At 39.2% G+C, this 21,492-nt stretch overlaps 6 protein-coding genes across 9 annotated transcripts; 4 read left to right on the top strand and 2 right to left on the bottom strand.

Moving 5' to 3' along the window:
- The first annotated feature begins 1,651 nt into the window (after positions 1–1,651).
- Positions 1,652–4,127, top strand: Arpc2 (Actin-related protein 2/3 complex, subunit 2). Its single transcript, XM_008198707.3, has 4 exons — positions 1,652–1,835; positions 1,987–2,080; positions 2,125–2,834; positions 3,482–4,127. Exons 1-4 carry the CDS (start codon positions 1,762–1,764, stop codon positions 3,507–3,509), a joined length of 906 nt encoding a protein of 301 aa, XP_008196929.2. The 5' UTR covers positions 1,652–1,761; the 3' UTR covers positions 3,510–4,127.
- A 79-nt stretch (positions 4,128–4,206) lies between these two features.
- On the top strand, positions 4,207–5,006 carry LOC658223 (EKC/KEOPS complex subunit Tprkb). Of its 2 annotated transcripts, none has more exons than XM_015982689.2 (2): positions 4,207–4,316; positions 4,371–5,006. In XM_015982689.2, the coding sequence occupies exon 2, from the start codon at positions 4,456–4,458 to the stop codon at positions 4,960–4,962; it is 507 nt and encodes a 168-aa protein (XP_015838175.1). In that variant the 5' UTR covers positions 4,207–4,316; positions 4,371–4,455; the 3' UTR covers positions 4,963–5,006. The 2 variants fall into 2 exon arrangements, with proteins under 2 accessions (XP_015838175.1, XP_064213659.1); XM_064357589.1 differs by having other exon boundaries at positions 4,291–4,307.
- A 32-nt stretch (positions 5,007–5,038) lies between these two features.
- On the top strand, positions 5,039–13,671 carry raptor. 2 transcript variants are annotated; one of them, XM_964701.4, is made up of 13 exons: positions 5,040–5,352; positions 5,402–5,504; positions 5,550–5,791; positions 5,843–6,222; positions 8,028–8,128; positions 8,183–8,700; positions 8,758–8,832; positions 8,880–9,137; positions 9,189–10,198; positions 10,245–10,594; positions 12,378–12,663; positions 12,710–12,829; positions 12,877–13,671. In XM_964701.4, exons 1-13 carry the CDS (start codon positions 5,197–5,199, stop codon positions 13,070–13,072), a joined length of 3,795 nt encoding a protein of 1,264 aa, XP_969794.1. In that variant the 5' UTR covers positions 5,040–5,196; the 3' UTR covers positions 13,073–13,671. The 2 variants fall into 2 exon arrangements, with proteins under 2 accessions (XP_008196931.1, XP_969794.1); XM_008198709.3 differs by lacking the exons at positions 12,710–12,829; positions 12,877–13,671 and having other exon boundaries at positions 5,039–5,352; positions 12,336–12,466.
- Positions 13,577–15,806, bottom strand: LOC658372 (sodium-independent sulfate anion transporter). Its single transcript, XM_008198710.3, has 7 exons — positions 15,333–15,806; positions 14,746–15,285; positions 14,542–14,703; positions 14,355–14,495; positions 14,161–14,306; positions 13,949–14,116; positions 13,577–13,898 (listed from the first exon to the last, which is right to left on the bottom strand). The coding sequence occupies exons 1-7, from the start codon at positions 15,724–15,726 to the stop codon at positions 13,662–13,664; spliced, it is 1,788 nt and encodes a 595-aa protein (XP_008196932.1). The 5' UTR covers positions 15,727–15,806; the 3' UTR covers positions 13,577–13,661.
- A 231-nt stretch (positions 15,807–16,037) lies between these two features.
- Positions 16,038–19,064, bottom strand: Ucp4A (Uncoupling protein 4A). Of its 2 annotated transcripts, none has more exons than XM_008198711.3 (3): positions 18,929–19,064; positions 18,540–18,650; positions 16,038–18,394 (listed from the first exon to the last, which is right to left on the bottom strand). In XM_008198711.3, exons 2-3 carry the CDS (start codon positions 18,634–18,636, stop codon positions 17,535–17,537), a joined length of 957 nt encoding a protein of 318 aa, XP_008196933.1. In that variant the 5' UTR covers positions 18,637–18,650; positions 18,929–19,064; the 3' UTR covers positions 16,038–17,534. The 2 variants fall into 2 exon arrangements, with proteins under 2 accessions (XP_008196933.1, XP_064213658.1); XM_064357588.1 differs by lacking the exon at positions 18,929–19,064 and adding an exon at positions 18,863–18,921.
- Positions 19,065–19,447: 383 nt separating this feature from the next.
- On the top strand, positions 19,448–21,402 carry drk (downstream of receptor kinase). Its single transcript, XM_964905.4, has 5 exons — positions 19,448–19,588; positions 19,633–19,730; positions 19,782–19,901; positions 19,953–20,118; positions 20,551–21,402. The coding sequence occupies exons 1-5, from the start codon at positions 19,511–19,513 to the stop codon at positions 20,722–20,724; spliced, it is 636 nt and encodes a 211-aa protein (XP_969998.1). The 5' UTR covers positions 19,448–19,510; the 3' UTR covers positions 20,725–21,402.
- Positions 21,403–21,492: the final 90 nt, after the last annotated feature.

Below are 21,492 nucleotides of genomic sequence, written 5' to 3'. Positions count from 1 at the left end.
TTATCTCTAATAGTTCCGGAGCTATTGCTCGAGAAATGTTCCGGGTACCCAAAACCGACAAAAACTGCGACGAAAATTGAAAAAATCAAACATCAAAAAAAAGAACATTTGGACTTTTTGTGGACTTTTAACAACTTTTGTGGGTTGTTAAGACATGTAGAAGTTCATAAAAATTTGCTGGAGTTAGTTTAAAAAAAAATTTTTTTTCACCTCTTTGAAGGTAAGTGTGTATTTTAATCAGAAAATTTGAGCAAAAAAATTGAAAATTTTAAATTGTGTGAAAAATTACTATAATAGAGAAAAAAAGCCTCTGTATCCAATGGAACAAACCGCACTGCTCTACGACTTTTAGTTTTCGAGTTATGAATTTTTTTAATGAAAAAAATTTTTCACTATGACAAATGGCTACCCTAAATTTAGGCAAAAAATTTTAAATTTTTAATTCTTGTGAAAAATTGATATAATATGTAAAATGAGCCGTAGAATTCAATCGAACAAACCGCAATGCTCTACGACTTTTAGTTTTTTTTTTATGAATTTTTTTAGTGAAAAACTTTGATCGCCTCTGTAGCCGGAACCGTTGCCCGGAGAGGCTCCGGGTTTGGTCGAAAAAATAGATAAAATTACGCGCTATTAGATGGTTTTTTGTTCGTTGCTCTAGGTCTTACAGTTTCCGAGAAAAACGCAAAAAAAGGTTTTCATTTTCACTTTTTTTCAATTTTCAATCGCCAATTACGACGAAACTATTAAAGATATCGAGAAACGGAAAAATGAAGGATAACCGGAATAAAAAACTCTACAAAATGGCATAGGACTTAAGGCGATATCTCGCAATAAAATTTTCAATTTTCAAACGCCGATTACGGCCAAACTAAAAGAGCTAGAAGAAAACGGTTTGTTCCATTGTAAAGAGCACATCAAAATCTATAAGATAAAATAGGTTTTATTTGATTTTGAGACACTTTAAAAATTGACCGATTTTAAGGGGGGGGTGTTAACTTTTTTTTAATTTTTTTTATTTTTTTATTTACTACTAAACTATTCCAAAAAGTGGAAGTTTTTTGATCCATACCTATGCAAAATGATCCGGGGAATCGATTGGCATCGAGAAAATTGCCAAATTCCCAATAGTTTTTTAGTTATGAATTTTTAAAAATTTTACCAATTTTTGCATTTAGCAGCAATTTGCTCGAAAACTATTAGTCGGAGAACAATAATCTTTTTTGAAAAAAATAGATAATTTAAAGAGCTTTCCAACGATGGGACACTTCATAGAGTTATCTCTAATAGTTCCGGAGCTATTGCTCGAGAAATGTTCCGGGTACCCAAAACCGACAAAAACTGCGACGAAAATTGAAAAAATCAAACATCAAAAAAAAGAACATTTGGACTTTTTGTGGACTTTTAACAACTTTTGTGGGTTGTTAAGACATGTAGAAGTCCATAAAAATTTGCTGGAGTGATTTAAAAAATTTTTTTTTTATTTTTGTGAAGATAACTACTCAAATTTTAAGCAAAAAATTTCAAAATTTTTAACCTTGCAAAAAACAGGTATAAAACGTGAAATAATGTGTCGCAGAATTCACTGGACCAAGTATTTTATTTAAGTTTGGCGCTCTGTTTAAGCGACAGACCTACTAACTTACCGACCCAGTAAATGCCAGTTGACAGACAGACAGTCAGCCACAGCACCTCCCATGAGCAGTCAGACCTAGTAAATGTATTTTTTTAGTTAAAAACCACAATTCCCAATCATTTAAAATGATTTTGCTTGAGACAAACAATCGGGTAGTTGAAGAGACATTAACCGTGAAGATAAAAAGTGCCCAAGCCGGGTAAGTCCCTTATTTACATTAAAAAACCGACCGGTAGTTTCGGGGTGAGGCTTTTATCGCCAAATTCAGGCGCAACTTTATCACCAGCATTATCTAAACTCGGCTCACAAGGAAAATCTCCCAAACCATTGAAACCAGCCTATCTTTCCAGGTTAAAAAACGAGTCAATCGACATAACAGTATCGGACTTCGACGGTGTTTTGTACCACATTTCAAACCTAAACGGAGACAAAACCAAAATTAGGGTAAGCCCACCCCCGAGTAACCCCACATAAGCGCCCCATTCCAGATAAGCATTTCCCTCAAATTCTACAAAGAACTGCAAGAGCACGGCGCCGACCAGCTCCTCAAGCGCGAGTACGGCCCCCTTCTGGCCGCCCCTGAAGACGGCTACAACGTTTCGATCCTATTCGACCTTGAGAACATCCCGACTGATTGGCCCCAAGTCATCAAAAAAATCGGGCTTTTGAAGCGCAACTGCTTCGCTTCAGTGTTTGAGAAATACTTCGATTTTCAAGAAAACGGAGACGAGGGACAGAAACGTGCGGTGATTCACTACCGCGATGACGAAACAATGTACGTTGAGGCGAAGGCGGACCGAGTCACCGTCGTCTTTTCCACGCGTTTTCGGGACGAAGACGACGTGGTCATCGGGAAGGTGTTCATGCAGGAGCTCAAGGAGGGGCTCAGGGCGTCGCACACGGCGCCCCCCGTGCTCTTCAGCCACCGGGAGCCCCCCCGGGAGCTCCAGAACACCGACGCGAAGGTCGATAACAACGTGGGGTACGTCACTTTTGTCCTGTTCCCGAGACACACGGCAAGGACCACGAGGGACAACACAATAGATTTAATTCACATGTTTCGCCATTATCTACATTATCACATCAAATGCTCCAAGGCCTACATTCACAGTCGGATGAGGGCCAAGACGTCCGATTTCCTCAAGGTCCTGAACAGGGCCAGGCCGGAGAACAAGTCGACAGATAAGAAAACTATAACGTACGTCTTTTTGCTTTTTTAACAACTTATTAGGAGACGAAACGAAGTACAAAATCACAGGGTTTTTTCTCATATTTTTGCGTACGCTGCGAATACGGTTGAAGATACAAAAAAAGTGTAAGGAACAAAGTTGTAGAGAATTAAATTTCCTACAAAAAAGTCCGCGATACCATATTTCTATCTTTAACGGTTTAGCTATAAATTAACTCTCCGATACTTGGCAACCGGTAAAATGAAACAAATCCGTCGCTTGAGCGTCTTTGGACCACTTTGGGGCCAAAATGGTTGAAGATATGGATATGGTCTCGCGGACTTTTTTTTAGCAAATTCAATTCTCTACAACTTTCTTCCTTACACTTTTTTTGTATCTTCAACCGTATTCGCACCGTTTTGAAAAATATGGGGGAGTGCAAATTGGTAAAAGTTTGACATTTTTTTAATTACAGTTTACGATAAATTTTGCTTATGTTGAGAATTTAATGCTTCATCTGTCTGTATTTTTTGTTTTACTAACATAACCAAGGAACAACTGCGCTCTCTGGCGACACTGACGGAACTATCGAGAACGGAGCGTTTTATTTGTACGTCGTTTCGTATCCTAACTTTTAGACATCCGTATCATAATTTAATTGATTGATTTGTTACAGAGGGAGAACTTTCGTTCGACGGGATTGATGTGTATAGTACTAGTGAACTTTGCTTGTAAGATCAGCTCAAAAAAGGACTAATAACTGCCGACAATTTATTAAACTTAACTGTTTCATTCAATTTTCCCATCAGTCAGTTCTTGCACAGCCTCTCTTGCAGTTTATTTATTAAGTCAATCAATTGGTTCATTCAGTACTGAATGCTACAGTTCAGTTAATAGAAGTGCTGATTTTTCAGCTACTTGTGTACATAGATTCAATCTTTTAACCATGTGCTTCCTTTGAAATATGGGTAAGCACATCAATATTGTGAATTATATATTTCTAATACAAAGTTTAATTACATATTTTTTACCCAGTTTGCGAGACGTGTTTTAGGTTTTTTACTATGTATCCGCTTGTTGTTATCATTTTGATTCGGAACGATCCTTTTTACTATTGAGAACTTGAACCGCCAAATAAATTGTATAACTTAACATAGTTTAATAGGTAATAAATGAATCGTCAATTTCTATAGCAGGTTGCAATATTTTCGGATTTCTGTAGGCAATTGGACGCATTCTTCATGCTCATTTCATTTTTATATTACATTAACAGAGCAAGACACTGTTTAATTCAATAATAGAAAATAAAATGTTATTTTAAAGTCTGTGTATCATTTTTTTACCAACTCGAAAACGTGTGGCGACACTTGATTGAACTTTATTAAGCCAGGATGGCCAACTCAAGCAGTCATTTTGGATGACTTGCTACTAACGCGAAATTCCTATTATTTTAAATTATTAAAGGAATTTCAAAAGACTGTATTGAGAGTATCAATAATTGGGTGGGAGCAGCAAACACGCACAATTTTATTTGTAATTTTATTAATCATTTTCGTGCGTTACAGATTCTACAGTAGCGAATTTCTCGCCTGAGACTGACAATAAACCTAACCCTACAATTCCACATTTTTTATTATTCACCGTTAAAAAATGGTTAAAGCGGCATTGGACCCCCTCGTGAATAAAACCCTCAACATCCGTTTATTCCACAGTGTTGAGAACGTGTCCGACTTGCGTAAAAAAATAATGTCAGGTCAACTTGAGTGTTGTCTCGTAAACCCCAAGTTGATTGTGGACCCGTTCCAGTTAGTCGTGGCCGCAAACAAGGCCCTAACTGCCAAAAACCGCACCACTAAAACGATTTTCACTGAAATTTTATTCAATTTGTCTGTATCCAAACACATAACGAAAAGTTTGCAACAGTTTGGGATCACTGACGACTGTAGAGACTTGCTGGTGGTGACTGTCGGCGACGACGACAGTCGCGTTCTTTCTGAAATTAAAGGCACGGAAGTGGAGTTGGGGGCACTTGAGGAGATTCGGGATTTGGGCGCTGTTAAGAAGGCTTACAAGATTGGGCCTGAGGAAGGGGCGACTAGCACTATTGTGGACTCCGTCGTCAGTAGGATAGCCACTAAGGATTTTATCTCGCATTGATTGTATTTAATATTGATAATAAATTATTAAAAAAGCTCTAAAAGCTGTTTGATTTTGGTGTTCCCGCTCGAGTGAACGAAAAACCCTAACAGTTGGTAGTAAGATGGCAGTTTTGTTGTCGTGCCATGCGTGTGTAAATTTTAGGTGTTGATTCCGTTTTTTGATGTAATCGTTACGACTTAAATAAATCCCACTTCACAACTCCTAAAAAACCCGAAAACGCGGCTGAAAACTATGACAGAGTTGGGTGTCAACGGCAATGACGAGAAAGACAGTGACAAGGAGGCTGTCTCCGACAAGGACCTGCCCCTGAGCTTCATGCAAGACAGGCACTTGGAGCCCATCGAGGGCGTCGAGTGCATAACGCAGACATGGCGCATGAAAGAACGCGTAACTGCAACCCGCCCACAAGTTGCTTGTTTTAATTACAAAATTCCAGATGAAAACAGTGAGTGTGGCCCTAGTTCTGTGTCTGAACGTGGGCGTGGACCCGCCCGACGTGATGAAAACCCAGCCATGTGCGCGTCTGGAGTGCTGGATAGGTAATTAGGTCGGCATGCGTTCGCGGAATTCAGGTCGTGTTCCAGATCCCTTAACCTTGTCCGCCCCAAAGTCGATCCAGAAAATCGGGGAGAACCTGCAGGCGCAGTACGAGCGGTGGCAGCCCCGCGCGCGCTACAAGCAGTCCCTGGACCCCACTTCGGAAGAAGTCAAAAAACTGTGCACTTCGCTGCGCCGCAACGCCAAAGAGGAACGCGTTCTGTTCCACTACAACGGTCATGGAGTTCCTAAACCGACGGAAAACGGTGAAATCTGGGTGTTCAATCGAGTAAACAACCCCCAACTAGCCCCAGCACTTTACTAACCAGTTCTCACACAGACCTACACGCAATACATCCCCCTGTCCATCTACGACCTGCAAACGTGGATGGGGGCGCCCTCGATCTACGTCTACGACTGCTCGAACGCCGGGATCATAATCGAGTCTTTCGAGCGGTTTGCCGCCCAACACGAGGCCGAGTACGAGCAGGCCACGAGTCAGTCGCGGCAAAATCCAGTGGTGGCGCCTTTGCCCTCCTATAAGAGTTGCATACAGTTGGCGGCGTGCGGGGCGAAGGAAGTGCTACCGATGAATCCTGATTTACCGGCCGATTTGTTCACGTCTTGCCTTACTACGCCAATCAAGGTCGCCTTAAGATGGTTCGTTCTACAGTCTACCTCAAAACTAGTGCCCAAAGTCACCCTGGATTTGATCGATAAGTGAGTAACCACTTGTTTTGACTTGGAAGTGGGCCAAGGTTGAGCAATGATGCGGACCGCAGACTAAACGCAAACACTTGACGGTTAATGAACTTTTACCGAAATGAAATTGACTGTTCATATTATTTTTAAACAGTAATTTGTGGCTTCGAAAAATTACACCGATAAATATGTTTTACAACAGATTGATATCGCTAGAGTAAGGTATTAACTTATCGTAAAAATATAGATTAACTCGCACTTGCATTAGGTAATTAAATATTTATTTTTAGACGTAATTTACCTGCCTATCATCGGACTTAATCTATTATTTATTAATAAAATAAAGTGTGAAGCATTTTTGTTTGCGTTCCTGAAATAATTTCTATTGTTGCGTTCTAATTATAGCTAGAAGAATTTATTTTTACGCACTTTAAAACTAATGCTGTTTTTGTTTGTTTTCCTTGGCAAAGCAGTTTTTACTCCTTCGAGAATTATAAAAAACTGGTGTAATGACAAAGAATGAACTTGACCCAAACCGCATTAAAAGGTCAGGTCCAATTATGAAACATAAACAGATAAAAGTGGGTCTAAAATTCCATTATCTCCACTTGGAAACTATTTTTTAGTTTTGAAAATAATCACTTTAATAAAATATAATGACATTTTAAAAGTAATTTACGAAAATGCTGTTTCTCTTAAGAACATTACGATTTTACTATTTACCACGACATTTTTGTAATCGATTATATTATTAATGGAATAAATAAGGTGATGTTTTTTTATCTTCTAAGTTTCCAAATTTAAACGATACAAAAATAAAGATGGAGTATTGTCGGAGTTCAAATACGAAAATTGTTTAAATATCCACATTTTGATGAAGTATTAACTGGTTTTGAAAAAAGCGCATGAAATCCTTGCCACTTTTTTGTAACAAAAGAGCAGGTAATTATGTTGAATTACTTAGTACAAAACATTCAATTGCACTAAAATATCCGGTATTTTTTATTTATTTTCCTCGATCCAAAATTCCAAAAATATTAAATCCATAATTACTATTGTGGTTAAAAGGTTAAAAAAAAGTTTCAAACCTTTAAAACAGCTCACGTTCAAGCTGTACATACGTCAGCTTCCTCAATCTTCACCCTCTTATATTGTATTTTTTGTTTTTACGTTTAAAAATCAGTAATTTTTGGGTGTCTTTTTTTTTAATTTTTAATTTAAATCTCCAAACGTTGTAAGACTGACAACTTTTATGATTATATTATAATAATATTTAATAATAACAATAATAGAAATAATAAAAAAAAGTAATAGTATTTTTCGACCATAGTGTAACTGTTTTACTTTTGCGTTTCATCATTTTTATTTTCACTAACCTTCCTGACAATAAGACGAATAAGAGAAGTGATAGTTTACTATTTACTAAGGAAAGAAGGTCGATGTTTTTTTGTAATTTTTTATAATTTATCTGAATAAATACATTTGTGGATAAAATTGTAGGAAATCTAGTATGTCCTATAATAGACAGGCAAAATAAAAACACCGTACTTGAGTGTTTTTCAGTTTAATCATGTTTATACAGTTTTTTTTTCAGTTTTAATAAAGTTTGTTTCAATTTTTTTTTATAAATACTAATTACTAAACTTTCTCATTTGAGCTGAATTACAAGGTTTATACTATTTATTATGAATACTGGGCAAAAATTAAAATAAAAAGATGCAAAATTTAGAGAAAAAAGTTCATAATTACTTTTGATTTTTAGTCTTAAGACTAAAAAGACTTAAGACTTAAAGACAAGATTATTTTTTCTTTCATTTTCCCAGAATACCGGGTCAAATAACCGACCGCCGCACAATGCTCGGTGAGCTTAATTGGATCTTTACAGCAATTACAGACACCATAGCCTGGAATACGTTACAGAGAGGTGGGTTAAATAAACACAAATCCTTCGAAAAAAATACAAGTACAAAAATTCCAGATCTTTTTCAAAAACTCTTCCGTCAAGACCTCCTCGTTGCGTCCCTTTTCCGTAATTTCCTCCTCGCTGAACGCATCCTAAAATCGTGCGATTGCACTCCCGTCAGTTCCCCACTGTTACCACCAACCTCCCAACACCCCATGTGGAACGCATGGGACCTAGCCCTCGACTTGAGCCTCGGCCAACTTCCCGGAATCATCAACCGAAACGAACCTTTCCAAAACTTGCCTTTCTTCGAAGAGCAATTGACCGCGTTCCAAGTTTGGCTAGAACTCGGATGCGAGGAGCGCAGTCCACCCGAACAATTGCCAATTGTTTTACAAGTCCTACTCAGTCAAGTCCATCGGATGCGAGCGCTTGAACTGTTGGGGCGGTTTCTCGATTTGGGACCGTGGGCTGTTAATTTGGCCTTGTCTGTTGGGATTTTCCCATACGTTCTTAAATTATTACAGAGTAGTGCTAAGGAGTTGAGGCCTTTGTTGGTTTTCATCTGGGCTAAGATTCTAGCTGTTGATAATGTAAGTAAGTTGTTGGTGGTTTGGTCGCAGTCAATAATTGGTCTGACTGTTTTTCAGACGTGTCAAGGTGACTTGGTGAGGGACAGTGGCCATAAATATTTCTTGTCGGTACTTCAGGACACTTCACTTTCGGTGAGTTGATTCAGTGTGGTTTTAATCGAATTGATTGGTCGGTTTAGTCGGAATATCGGACACAGTCGGCTTTTGTTTTGGCGTCAATTGTTAACAATTTCCACGACGGGCAAGAAGCGGCCTTGAAAGGTTCCCTAGTTAGTATCTGTCTGGAACAATTGAACGACCCCAGTTCACAGTTGAGACAATGGGTCGCTATTTGTTTAGGGAAATTATGGGATCATTACGAAAACGCCCGCTGGACCGGTGTTAGAGACATCGCCCATGAAAAACTCTACAAACTTTTGAACGACCCATGCCCAGAGGTAACACTGATTGTTTTTTATTTCAATAAAAAAAATTGTTTTTTGCTTTAGGTTCGGGCAGCGGCCGTTTACGCCTTAGGTACGTTTATAAATTCGGTGACCGAGCGTTCGGAACACGCCAATAACATCGACCACGCGATAGTTATGACCCTAGTTAAGAAAGTCAGTAATGACATGAGCCATCTAGTCCGTAAAGAATTAGTAAATGCGCTCCAATGGGTGGTGTTAGCTTTCGAACACGTGTTTATAACTTTGTCAATGAAGGAGATTCTAAGTCACTATCCCTTGCAAGAAGTCAACGTGACTTCGCCCGGCTTGCGACGAATCGGCAGCCGGGACCGGTTACGAACTTCCGAAGACAGTGTCGATAAAATGAAACGGGTGTCCTCCAGCTCCTCCATAAACAACATGGGGCAAATGAAAGGCTCCCTCAGCCACACCGGCAGCCTTGGCACGTTACCAGGCCTCGGCTACGGTTCGATTTACATGAAAATATGGGACGCTTTGTGTTCGCTTGAAACCGACCCGCACCCCGAAGTGGAATCAATGTGTAAGACTATAACCAAGTACATAGCAAACAAAGTGAAGGAATCGCGCGAGTTCGTCGATAACAAGTGTGCAAGTTTGCCCCCGAGCCCCAACCGGGGGAACTACCTGTCGGGCGAAAGCCCCCCAACTCTCCACCCCGCCACCGACATCCCCAAATACACCCCAAGGGGGCGCAAAATCCACCCCAACATCATCAACGAAGAAACCGACATGAAAATCAAGCAACGCAAGGCTTTAGTGAGTACGAAGTTCATCGAATGGTCGTGCAAACGCTTCGCGCAATCGAAGCGAAAGAGTGGCTTTGACGTCGAATCGCCCCAATTTTACGAACGCGATTGGAGGTACACCAGGAATAATAATATAAGACGGGAGGCTTTGGACGAAACTTCGCGTATCCTTTCGTCAAAACTCGAATCTCAGTTGTTCAACACTAGGACCTCGCTCCCGCCCAGTGTCCTCCAGTTTCACCCCTTTGACCAGCAAATCGCAGTGGCTGGGAAGGATCATTTCGGGTTTGTTTACCTTTTGTAGTTTTGTTTGTTTGATTGGTTGGTTTAGGATTTGGGATTGGGGGACTGGGGCTAAGACGACAGTGTGTCATAATAAGTCGGCAAAGGCTGGGTCTAGTCGGATCACTTCGTTGGAGTGGATCAATGCCCATGATGTGGCGATGTTGATGGTGGCTTCGGACGATGGTAGTGTTAAAGTTTGGAAGCCGAATACGGGTCACAGTCGCGAACCGACTCTGATAAGTGCATGGCAGGCTTTGAATGATTTGAAGTGGAAATATTCAGGGACGCTGTTGGCGTGGGAGCAGTACACACAGACGTGCATTGCGGCAGGGGATTCGAGGATTGTCCGGTTTTGGGACGTGGAGAAGGAGCTGTTTGCCTATGATATTATGACAGGTGAGGAACTGTTCTTCAAATTTTACAATTTCTTGTGTAAAATGCGGCGAATTATTCGCAAAAACATAATAAACAACCATTGAAAAAATGAGTTTTTTACATATTTTGCGCTTAGAATTATTTAAATACTCAGCAATTCTTTGTCTAAACTAATAAACAAAATTTTTTTTTTATAAACAGTAACTGCAATAGAATATTTCTTTTCCCATCTACAAAATGTGTTAAAGACGGTCGCTTATATTCTATTTGTTTAAATAAAAATTACTTATGTAGTTGTAAAAAAACTATATTTTATAATTTAATTAGCAAAGAATACATTTGCACTAATATATAACTTTTAATCGTTAGTTAGATTGGCCCTATCTCTTGCGTTATTACATAAATTTATCCCGTAAATGTTAATATTTCATTAATTAATTGCTGTTGTACTGAAAACTGCTTGAAATTGTATTTACCTAACTTAGTAGCTTTTACCATTTAAGTAGTAGTATTGAGTAGTATTTATCTTTAAAAAACGAAATTTTTTAGCTAAATATTTGGATAAAGAGTAAGGCATTCAAAGATTCCGGTTAAATAAGTTATTTTTCGGGCTAGTGAAAAATTAAATTAAGATACTGCGTTTTTGCTTAGGACCGTCGAATTGTCTAGCAATATTTATTTGAGTGTGGAAAAGTGCAGCTTTTGTGTTGGAATTCCTTACCGAATTTTAGAAATCTTGTGTTCAAATCGGCAATAAAATTGATTCTATCTTGAATTTTTATTTTCTAAAAATGAACAATAAATAAATTGGTTATAGAAAATGTTATTTCAATTTTTATTTTAGATGTTTCGATCAAAAAGCAAAAATTATATTTATTTGAATTTTTATTTAATTATTTTTAGAGGAAAATATTACGTATTTAATAACAATCGCTGGTTTCTGTGTAATTATCAGTTTTTGAGATGCTTTTAGCTGTCCCACTTTGTATACACATAATTTATGTGGAATAAAAAAACAATGAATTAATTATTCTTTTAGACATTACATTGTCACTTTGTGATAATCACTAAAATTACTTGATCGTGTAAAAATAAAGTAAAATAAATATAATAAAACAGTTTTATGGAACAAAGAAATGGATTAAAAATTACTGAATTTTCCTAAAAAGTTATTGGACTAAAGATATAGGAGGAGAATAATGTTTAATTAAATTTTTAACGAAGAAATAAAAATAGAGCCGTGGCTTACATTTAATGAAATAAAAACTTATCAGAATAAAAAAATCTTCAGCTAGATTTATTAAGTAAATTTTACAAACAACAGTATTGCATTTTTCGTAATACATTAAATAACGAAGGGAGCACGTGACATCCACTTCAAAGTTGGTTTCAAAAAGAAAGAATTTGAAACAAATTAAAAGCGAAATCTTACCTTGTGGGGTTTTGTCACTTTTTTACCAGAAAGATAATTTAAAGTGCAGTCACAACTGTTCTTATAATTATTTAATCAACTATTATATTAAATTATTATGAATTTTATTTGGCAAATCCAATTAAAAGACGTCGGTAATTCTAATTATAATAAACAACGAATTTTATTCAATTAATTACAAAAAAAAGAGCATAAGTTGTCTTTTAGCGTTTGCTTTTAATTTTATATATTTTTATATTTTATTTATACTGAAGTATTTCTAAGAAGAATATGCATTTGCATCCCTTTAATACATTTCTGGTCACTTAATCCTTGAGGTCCAATTTTCAGCGAGACTTTCCAGGTTTTTTAGAATTTGAACATTGTTATCAGGAGCGGACTGCGCGATCACTTGCATCGACTCGACATTTTCGGGCGTTTCGCACGAAAACTACAGTAAAGCGTACCTAGACCGCGAAAAAGACGACGAAGGAATTAGCATCGACGAGGATTTCAAATGGACTCGTTACGGCATGGTGGTGGCCGGCTTCCAAGACGGTTCAATCCGAGTGTTTGACCGCCGTTGCAGCCCCACAGAGGCCCGAATCGCCGTGTTTATGGAACATTCCGGCCCGATTTTAGGCGTCCACTTACTCGGAAACACATTTTATAGTGGAAGGTAATTCACCAATTTATTATTGAATTTTTCTAACGGAAAGTAATAGCACCGACGGCCACGTCCGAGTCTTCGACGTGCGCAACCACAGGGTTGTGCACACGACCCAAGCCATCCAGAACAACATGTCCTGCTTTGCGCTGCATCGGGGGACCGCCACCTACGCCTGGTATGTTAGCGGTGGTGGAGTTTGAGTTATTGTGTTGTTGGTTTCAGCGGGTCTCTGAACCAAAATGTGAGCATTTACGGGTTCAACGGGTGTCTCCTGAACACGATCAAGTTCTACGAGGGCTTCATGGGCCACCGTACCGGCAACGTCACGTGCCTGAACTACCATCCGCTGAAGGTGGCGCTGGCCACAGGCACGTCCGACTGCTCGGTGAGCGTCTACTGTTTGGAAGGTAAAAGGTGACGCGATTCCCAGCCCTAGAGCTCGGTCTGGAGCCTCTTGGGCTACTACTATTAGCGGAAATTTTGCTTTGCGCTTCGGTTTTACTGTAAATATTTTACGTTGGTAACTTGAAATTTTATCGTGTATATAGAATTTTAATTGAAACGCTTTATTGTAGCTATTAACCGAGTAATAGTACAGTACAGGGAATTTTGTTGTTAGTTTTTTAAGACTGATTGTTGTTTTACGAATTAGGGCGGGTAGGCCTACGCAACCGTAGGGTGATTCATACGTAGATGTGACCAGTTGTTAAGTAATTCTAAGCGAACGTTTCGATTTTTTTTATTATTGTGATACAAGCAATGCAGCAGAGAGAGAGAATGTTCGTCGTTACATTGTACTCAAGTTTAATTTTTTAGAGTGAATCTTTTTTTATCAAACGGACCGATCCGTTGAGTTACCTGAACTCTCGATAATTCTTTATACACTGGCACAACATTTGCACAAAAGTCCGATTGTTGGGGGTTCTTTTTTATAAAATCGTTTAATTGTGGCATAAGTCTTTTAATTTACAATTATAAAATAAATAAAATATATCACAACAAGCGTATCAAACGTTATCATAGTATGACATTTTCCTCTCACTTGTTCCCTTGTCGATCAGCGGAATTTGGCAGTCGTTCGTTTTGCTCGAATCGGTCTCACTGATGTTGTCCACGCTTTGGCACACTTTTAAATGATCGAAGTCGATCGTTTGCCGCCAAATATTGAAAATGTGCGGCTTGACGTTCATCAGAGTCACTTTTTTGTTCGTTTTGTTGAACGTTTTCACGAGATTATCGATTGTCTGGAACAAAACGTGGTCACAATTATTTCAAATACGTTTTATCCAAGCACCTGACAAGCTGCATAATCGACTCGTATAATATTTGAACAATCAAGGACGATGGGTAAATTACGCCTGTTATTATAGGCTTCAATTACGTTGGTTGTTAAGTAATCGGTTGCAGCGTAATAAAGACCGACTTCCGGCTTTATATAAATGTATTGGTTCCCCTGGTTGTCCTAAAACATTTTGAGTTCGAGTGATTACATTTTTCACAACTTACGACTCGAATTTCTTTGGTTATTTGGGGCCGTGCCCACACTTTTAACAAAATCAACAAATTTAAAAGCCCACCCGCGATAATTCCAATCTCGACACCGTAACACACTCCAATGGTTAGTGTTGCCAAAGTCAGGAAAAAATCAAACTCTAAACGAAAAAATTAGTCGGTTCCGTTTTTTTTTTTTGGCAACTCACTGTTACATTTCCACAGTTTGGGGAAAATTTCGTAGTCAAACATTGTGATAATCGCCGATATCAAAATAGCGGCGAGAGTCGACCTTGGGATGTAATAAAAATACGGTGTTAGAAAACTCAAAGCTAGGAGAATTACGGTTCCTGGAATTTATTTTTTAATTTTTTCCCTCGGTTCTCACTTATTTACCTGAGTAAATCCCCTGCAAAGGGGTGCGTACGCCGCTGCTATTGGCCACGGCCGATCGGGTGAAAGCGCCACAGCTCGGCATCGCCTGGACAAAAGACCCGAAGATGTTGCACAGGCCCAAAGTCATCATTTCCTGGGTTGCGTCCACGATTGTCCCACTGACTAGTTACAAATCAGTGGTGGTTGGTACTAAGTCTGACTTACCGAAGGCTTTGGCGATGGCAACATTGGCTAAAACGCCGGCGATTGGCAAAACGAAAATCCCCGAGCCTAGAGTTTGCACCATTTCGAGAATCCCGACGGTTTGGTTGCCGTTAACTGTGCTAAAACTGGGGATTTTGACTTTTGGGAGGCCTGACGGTACTTTCCCGGATAACACAAAGGGGGAACCCCCGCGGTACTCGTAAAAGTAGTACCCCACCATCGACGTGATCAAGACAATGAGGGCGTTTTTCGAGATTGAGAGCAACCAGAGCGTCTTTTTTAACGCTTTGTTGCGGGTTTTGATCGTTGCCAGTTGCTTGAAAGTGAATAGGAAGGCAATGCAGGAGAATCCGAGCAGAGTGTCAGCGAGTCGGACTTCGTTAATTCTGGTGGCAACTTTGTAGAAGACGTCGAAAACGCCGTGGTTTTTCAGTTTCCTCAAACCGAGCAAGTTTTTGAGTTGTGAGGTGACGATAGTCACTGACATTGCCGACGTGAAGCCGGAAGTAACACACGGGGAAATAAAATCGACCAGGAAACCTACCAATTGTGTCATTTCCCGATTGACTGATAAATAACAAACTTACCAAGTTTTAAGAGCCCCATTAAAAATTCGACACACCCGACTAAAAGGGTCAAAAGGATCACGTAATCGACTGATAAGCTTTCCGTGTACGAAAGTGTCAAGAGGGCCATGAGACTTGTCGGCCCGATTGATACTTGTTTTATTGTCCCGAAGAAAACGTAAGTGAATGAGCCGATGAAGGCGGTGTAGAGGCCGTATTGGGCAGGCAAGCCGGCCAAATTGGCGTAGGCTATGGATTGGGGCATCATTGTGAGACCGACTGAGATTCCGGCGATAAAATCGGCGATTATGTCCGATTTTGAGTACTTGGGGAGCCACTGGAGGATGTGAATCCGCCGTTGAAGCAGCTCGCCCAAGGAGAAATTTTTCTTTGATTTTTCCAACGGCTTGGACATGTTACCGGATGCACTTTTTTACACTTCACTATCGCGCGTTTGAATGAGCAGTGAGAAATAAAATATGGGGATTTTAAATAAAATTAAATGCAGAGCAAACAAGAAAGACGTTATGATTTATTGGAACGTTTTAAACTTTTCGACAAGGTTGAGAACAACATGATAATGTTATTTGCTTTTGTCTTACTTATTGCGTTCGTAGTAATGCGTTTCTTACAGTCCCAGAGGTTTATCTCCCGTTCGAAAAATGAACAAGTATCGATTAGTAAAACTTTCCGGAGGGATCTGTGTCGACGGAATAAAACAAAGTGTTATCTTTAACAATATATTGTCAACAAGCCACAATTTTAAAACAACAAATGAAAATGTACAACTTCCTTAATATCACCCATTGATCTGTAACAAAATAGTACCGGAAAGTTCCTTTCCCGCTCAACAGTTTACGTCCTAGGCTAAATATTAGTCCACTGGTTAAATTTACACGACAAATATTAAAAAAATAAAACACAATAATAAAAAATTGTTTGTATTGCGCTTTAGAGTACAAGTTCACATTGTCCTTTTGTACAAATATAAAAAATAGGTACGCTCTTGGAAAACTGTGGCACTACGCTCTCGTCTACGTTCGTGCGAATTTGACACATTTGGACTGTTTTGATTTTTACAGTGAACACACTTTGTTCTATAACTAAATTTTCAATATCCCACTTGACACAGCATGATATCCCATATTTTTCCACTCCGAGTTAACAGTCTTAGAAGGTTGTCGTATTAGTTGAAGGCCAAGGCGGGGGCCTTGACCCTATTTTGGTCCATTGACGGGTCCGAGATTTTTGGGGAAGCCCCAAAGGAGCTGCTTTAGCGCAATTATCAGTTCTTGAATTGTTATTCATTGGTAATTGGTCAAGTGATTCATGCTAAATTCGTCCCAATTTTTCTGAAATCTCGATAAGACGACCGCAAAGGTCACAACGCCCGGGGATTTTATGAGTTAATTGTTAAAATTCTCCGATGATCGATAGCAACTTATGCAATCAGTTGCACAAAATAGTGCGTAACATAACTATTTCAATCAAATATTAACAAGTTTTTAACACTTGTTAAGCCGTTCAAATATCAGCCAAATAAATACACATTAAAAATTAAAGAATAATTTTAAGCTGCTGAGATCAGTTTTTAAGTACGTTTAAATAAAATGTGGTAAATCGCTACAAAGTCATGTTTAAAACGGTGATTGTTTTTTGCATAACATGACTCAGCTTTTGTAGATGATAAATATGAAATAACAATTATTTTTTCTCGGTTTTCCTCATAAAATTAATTAAATGTGTCCAAACTTTATTGCAGCCTCGTAATAAATTAACCTTCGCGCTTTAAATGACATATCTTTTAATACAATATTTAAAAACAGGCCACGGTCAATTGCATTAAGTTATTAAATATTTAACTGCACTTCCGTTCGCTTTTTGCTATATTGAGAAGGGAAATAAACACTTTACAACTCTAATTAAAAAAACAGCTGCCATTTTTTGACTTAAGAAGGCACTGGCTCAATAATTCACGACTAATTCTAGTTTCGTAACACAACAAGTGAAAAATCATGTAATTTAATTATTAATTGACAGTTTCCAATTACTGTAATCTTAATGCTTTATAATCGTTTGTAGTTTTAACGTGACCTGTGAATTTGAAATTAAGTTGGCACCATTGAGTTAGAAATCTATTTAAAGCGAGGTACTTTTATAAAAAAAAAGTAAAAAATATGCGATACCATGCCTAAAAATAATATTGCACCTAATTGCCTACCATCAAAATTGCTCGGCCCCTAGTAGCCGAAGTACCTCCTCATAGGACAGCCAGAAGGTCAAGGACCAAGGCGCCATCCTCAACCAAATGGGCAGGAACCCTTTATAAAGGGCCCCAAACCCCTCATTTTGTACCGACTTTTTGAAACAATCGATGGACGACTTATACAACAAACCCCTCCCCTGTTCGTCCATTGGTTGGTTCATGACTCTAGTTTTAATCACATCTGCGGGGGTTCCCATCAGGGCCGCCACCAACCCCGCCATGCTACTCGCCAGACAGTGGACCAAATGATTATCTTCAAGTGTAGTGTTCCTCAAGATGAACCTTTTGGCCGAATCGTAGGTCGTCAAGTCGCCCAAATTGACCAAAGCGGCCCTTTGCACATTCGGAACTGACCCCTTCCACAGCCCCCTCACCCCCGCAGTCTCGACCGTTTTCCTAAACGCGTCGAAAAGGCCGTTAACTCGCGGCGGCAGCCCCATGATTTTGCGCTTGCCTTCCATTTGTAATTGCACTTTGAGTAAATCGGCCGGACTGGCAATGTACTGTGCAAAGGCCCCCGCTGTGACCCCACAAAGGGCCGACTTCCACACGGGGAAGTACTGCTCGGTGCCCGAGTCGAAAAACTTGTCTTTGAGGTGCTTGTACGTGACAATTCGAGTACCTGAGTAGAACAAGTGGCGGTACAAGGCGGCGTACGCCCCCTGCCACAGCTTCAGAAACCCCTCCTCGGAGACGATCCCCACGGCGGTGCGGAACAGCCCCCGGTACGGGGCCTTGACCATGCTCGCATCTTTGGTGTTGGCGACCTCACCCTGTATTTGCAGCCGCGTTTTGGCCAAATCTAACGGGTAAGTCACTGCAACGAGAGTCAAGGTCAGGTGATGAATAAATCAAAACTAACTTAAACGAAAGACTCGACAAACGCCAAGTTATTCTATAAATAAAGCGCGATTTTTTGAGGGAATACAAGGTGGCAAAAGTTACTTAATTTCTATTTTTACCTAACTCCGCATTCCACGCTCCGACCACCGATACCATGTACATGCACCATAGCGAGTCCACGTACTTGTGCTCCTTCGGGGGCGGAATCTGCGGCATCTTCACCAAAAAGCCTGAAATCACGGTCTTATAAGATTCCCATAGGGCAAAGTTCGAAACTCCCGCGGGGGCAATGTGCACGTAGCGTGACCGATAAAGACACAATAAGCCTTCATTCCTACTTTCTGCGTGATAAAGCGGAATGGAAATTGCAAAATTAATGAAAAAAAGGGCAATTAAAATTCAAAAAATTGTTGTGACGACTTGACAACACCGCACTATTAACCTGCAACCAACTTGTTGTCACTTTGACACATTGACACCACTTGGGGCCAGTTAATGGCAAACTCACCATTTATTTGTTTGGTGGAACTTCCGTAACTTCATTAGTTAAGTAAATAACGAACAGTTATAGATAACAATTGTCACGGCAGTGCTTTTGGGACTACATTGTTGGTGACGTGTGAGTGGTGTTGGTAGAATTTGATTCAAGTGACAGACGATTACTGCGCCCCTGGCGAAAAGTAGTTCCGGATTATTTCACCTTTTTTTTGTTATTTCCGTACCCAGTATCGAATTCTTTCCGGATTATCGTCTTTTGCGCCTGATTACTTGTCCAAAGCCGGCGAGTTTGTTGTGTTTGCGCGATAAGAGCGATTGGCTGTGATAAGATAGTGTTCCTCCGCCATGATTGTCCTCCAGTGTTGAATTTCATCAGTGACAGAAGGGAGGGTTCTCGTAAGGTTCGCGTAAAAACCCAACAAAAACACCAAATAAAGTGATTATCTTCCAAAGAAATGTGTTATTCGTTAGATTACAAAGCGGATGCTTAGTGCTAGTTGGAGGAAGCCAATGTATTGACATTGCCGGTGCTATTTGAACTTTTTTGGAGTCAGCTCTTGTGCTTTTATTTGTGATAAGACGAACTTGAACAATGGAAGCAATAGCGAAGCACGAATTCAACGCAACGGCCGACGATGAGCTTAGTTTTCGTAGATCTCAAGTCCTAAAGGTACTTCCCCGAAATTGTGGCTTGCCCTAAAACCATTTTTCCAGATACTGAATATGGAAGACGACATGAACTGGTACAGAGCTGAACTGGACGGCAGAGAAGGCCTAATTCCTAGTAATTACATAGAAATGAAGAACCACAGGTAAATACACCTTGAGGGGTCACATGATAATAACACAATTCTCTTGAACAGTTGGTACTACGGTAGAATCACAAGAGCTGACGCCGAAAAACTGCTCTCAAACAAGCACGAAGGGGCCTTTCTCATACGTATTAGTGAATCCAGTCCAGGAGATTTTTCTCTATCTGTCAAGTAAACACACTTTTTAGCCCCCAAAATTATAAATAACCCCCATTATCGCAGGTGTTCTGACGGCGTGCAACATTTCAAGGTGCTAAGGGACGCCCAAGGCAAATTTTTTCTCTGGGTAGTCAAATTCAATTCGTTAAATGAATTAGTAGAATACCATCGCACGTCGTCCGTGTCCCGGTCACAAGACGTCAAGCTGAAGGACATGGTGGCCGAAGAGGTGCGGAATCGTATTGTCTTTATTTTCAGAACAATTGTCAGTGTAGTCATGTTGGTATAAGCATTATCACCCTGTAGTTATTTGATATATAGTCTGGTCTACGGAGGACTATAAGTTAGGATACTAAATCGCAGGATTTCCTGAACCCAAAAAAATTGTACGGTAGACTTAAATGAGGGCGCTTCAAGCACCAAATCGTTTTAAATTAATTTAAATTCAACCAATTCACTAATAACTCGGAAAAAATGCAGTAATGTTGAGTTTGCATTCTCATCAGACTGAGGAAAACTGTCGACTAAAGTTTTTATGAAAAACATGAGGAAAAAATTATTTAAAATTTGCGATGATTTTTTGTGGGAGTTTTGACCTTGACAATTGTTTTGGAGAATAAATGGATGTAGAAATGGGCAAATTGTGACGTTCCTGTTGCAGTGCTTGGTGCAGGCCTTATACGACTTTACTCCACAAGAAGCCGGCGAGCTAGAGTTCCGAAGGGGCGACGTAATAACGGTGACGGACCGCTCAGATCAGCACTGGTGGCATGGCGAGATCGGACACCGTCGCGGCCTATTCCCCGCTACTTACGTGACGCCTTACCACACATAATATTTTTCCCTTAATTATTATTTTCTCAAAGGCATTATTTCACCACCACTCTTGGAAAAACCTGCGCAACTGTGGGCGATTTTTTACTTGGTTTTTAATTTATGTGATTTTGTAATAATCGTTTAGATGATTTTATTAATTGCTCATTGTTTTTGGAAAATCTCTTAATGTAGTTTTAAGATCAAATATTTTTATATTGGATCAATTGTACTGAAAAACGTGAAATTTATTAATCTTCTTCAGTTCAGTAGGTTATGGAATATAATATAATGTTTAATTTTTTAGGTAGAGTGTATGACAGGTTGCTTACATTTTACTCTGTTCAGATATGCAACGAAATTAACCAGTTAGGAGCAAGTGGAGCTAGTTTCCGTCGAAGATTTAATATTTAAATCCAATTTCCTATAAGATAGTGCACACAATATCGTATTTTTAGCAAATCAGATGCCATTTTTTGTATTTCTTTAAGTTATGGAGATTCGTGAGTTTATTTCAAAAGATTTTTATTTGTATATAATGCGTTAGAGATTATGCCAGAATTTTATTCAACACTCATTCGTTTGGCATTCTCTTGCTTTGACTTTTAGACTTTGTATGTAAATACTAACATAGTTTTATTATTACAATATTGCATTATTATAATAGGCGAGTATAAGTAAATATATGTTATATAAATAACAGCCGTTTTATTGCTTTCCTCTAACTCCAAATAAATACTCCAATTTTCTGACCTGCCCAACTTTCCTTAGAAATTCCATAAAATTAGAA

Source organism: Tribolium castaneum, chromosome 6, assembly GCF_031307605.1.
Source record: "Tribolium castaneum strain GA2 chromosome 6, icTriCast1.1, whole genome shotgun sequence".
Taxonomy (NCBI): domain Eukaryota; kingdom Metazoa; phylum Arthropoda; class Insecta; order Coleoptera; family Tenebrionidae; genus Tribolium; species Tribolium castaneum.
The sequence above is the reverse complement of the archived record's forward strand: the minus strand, read 5'-3'. Positions and strand labels throughout refer to the sequence as shown.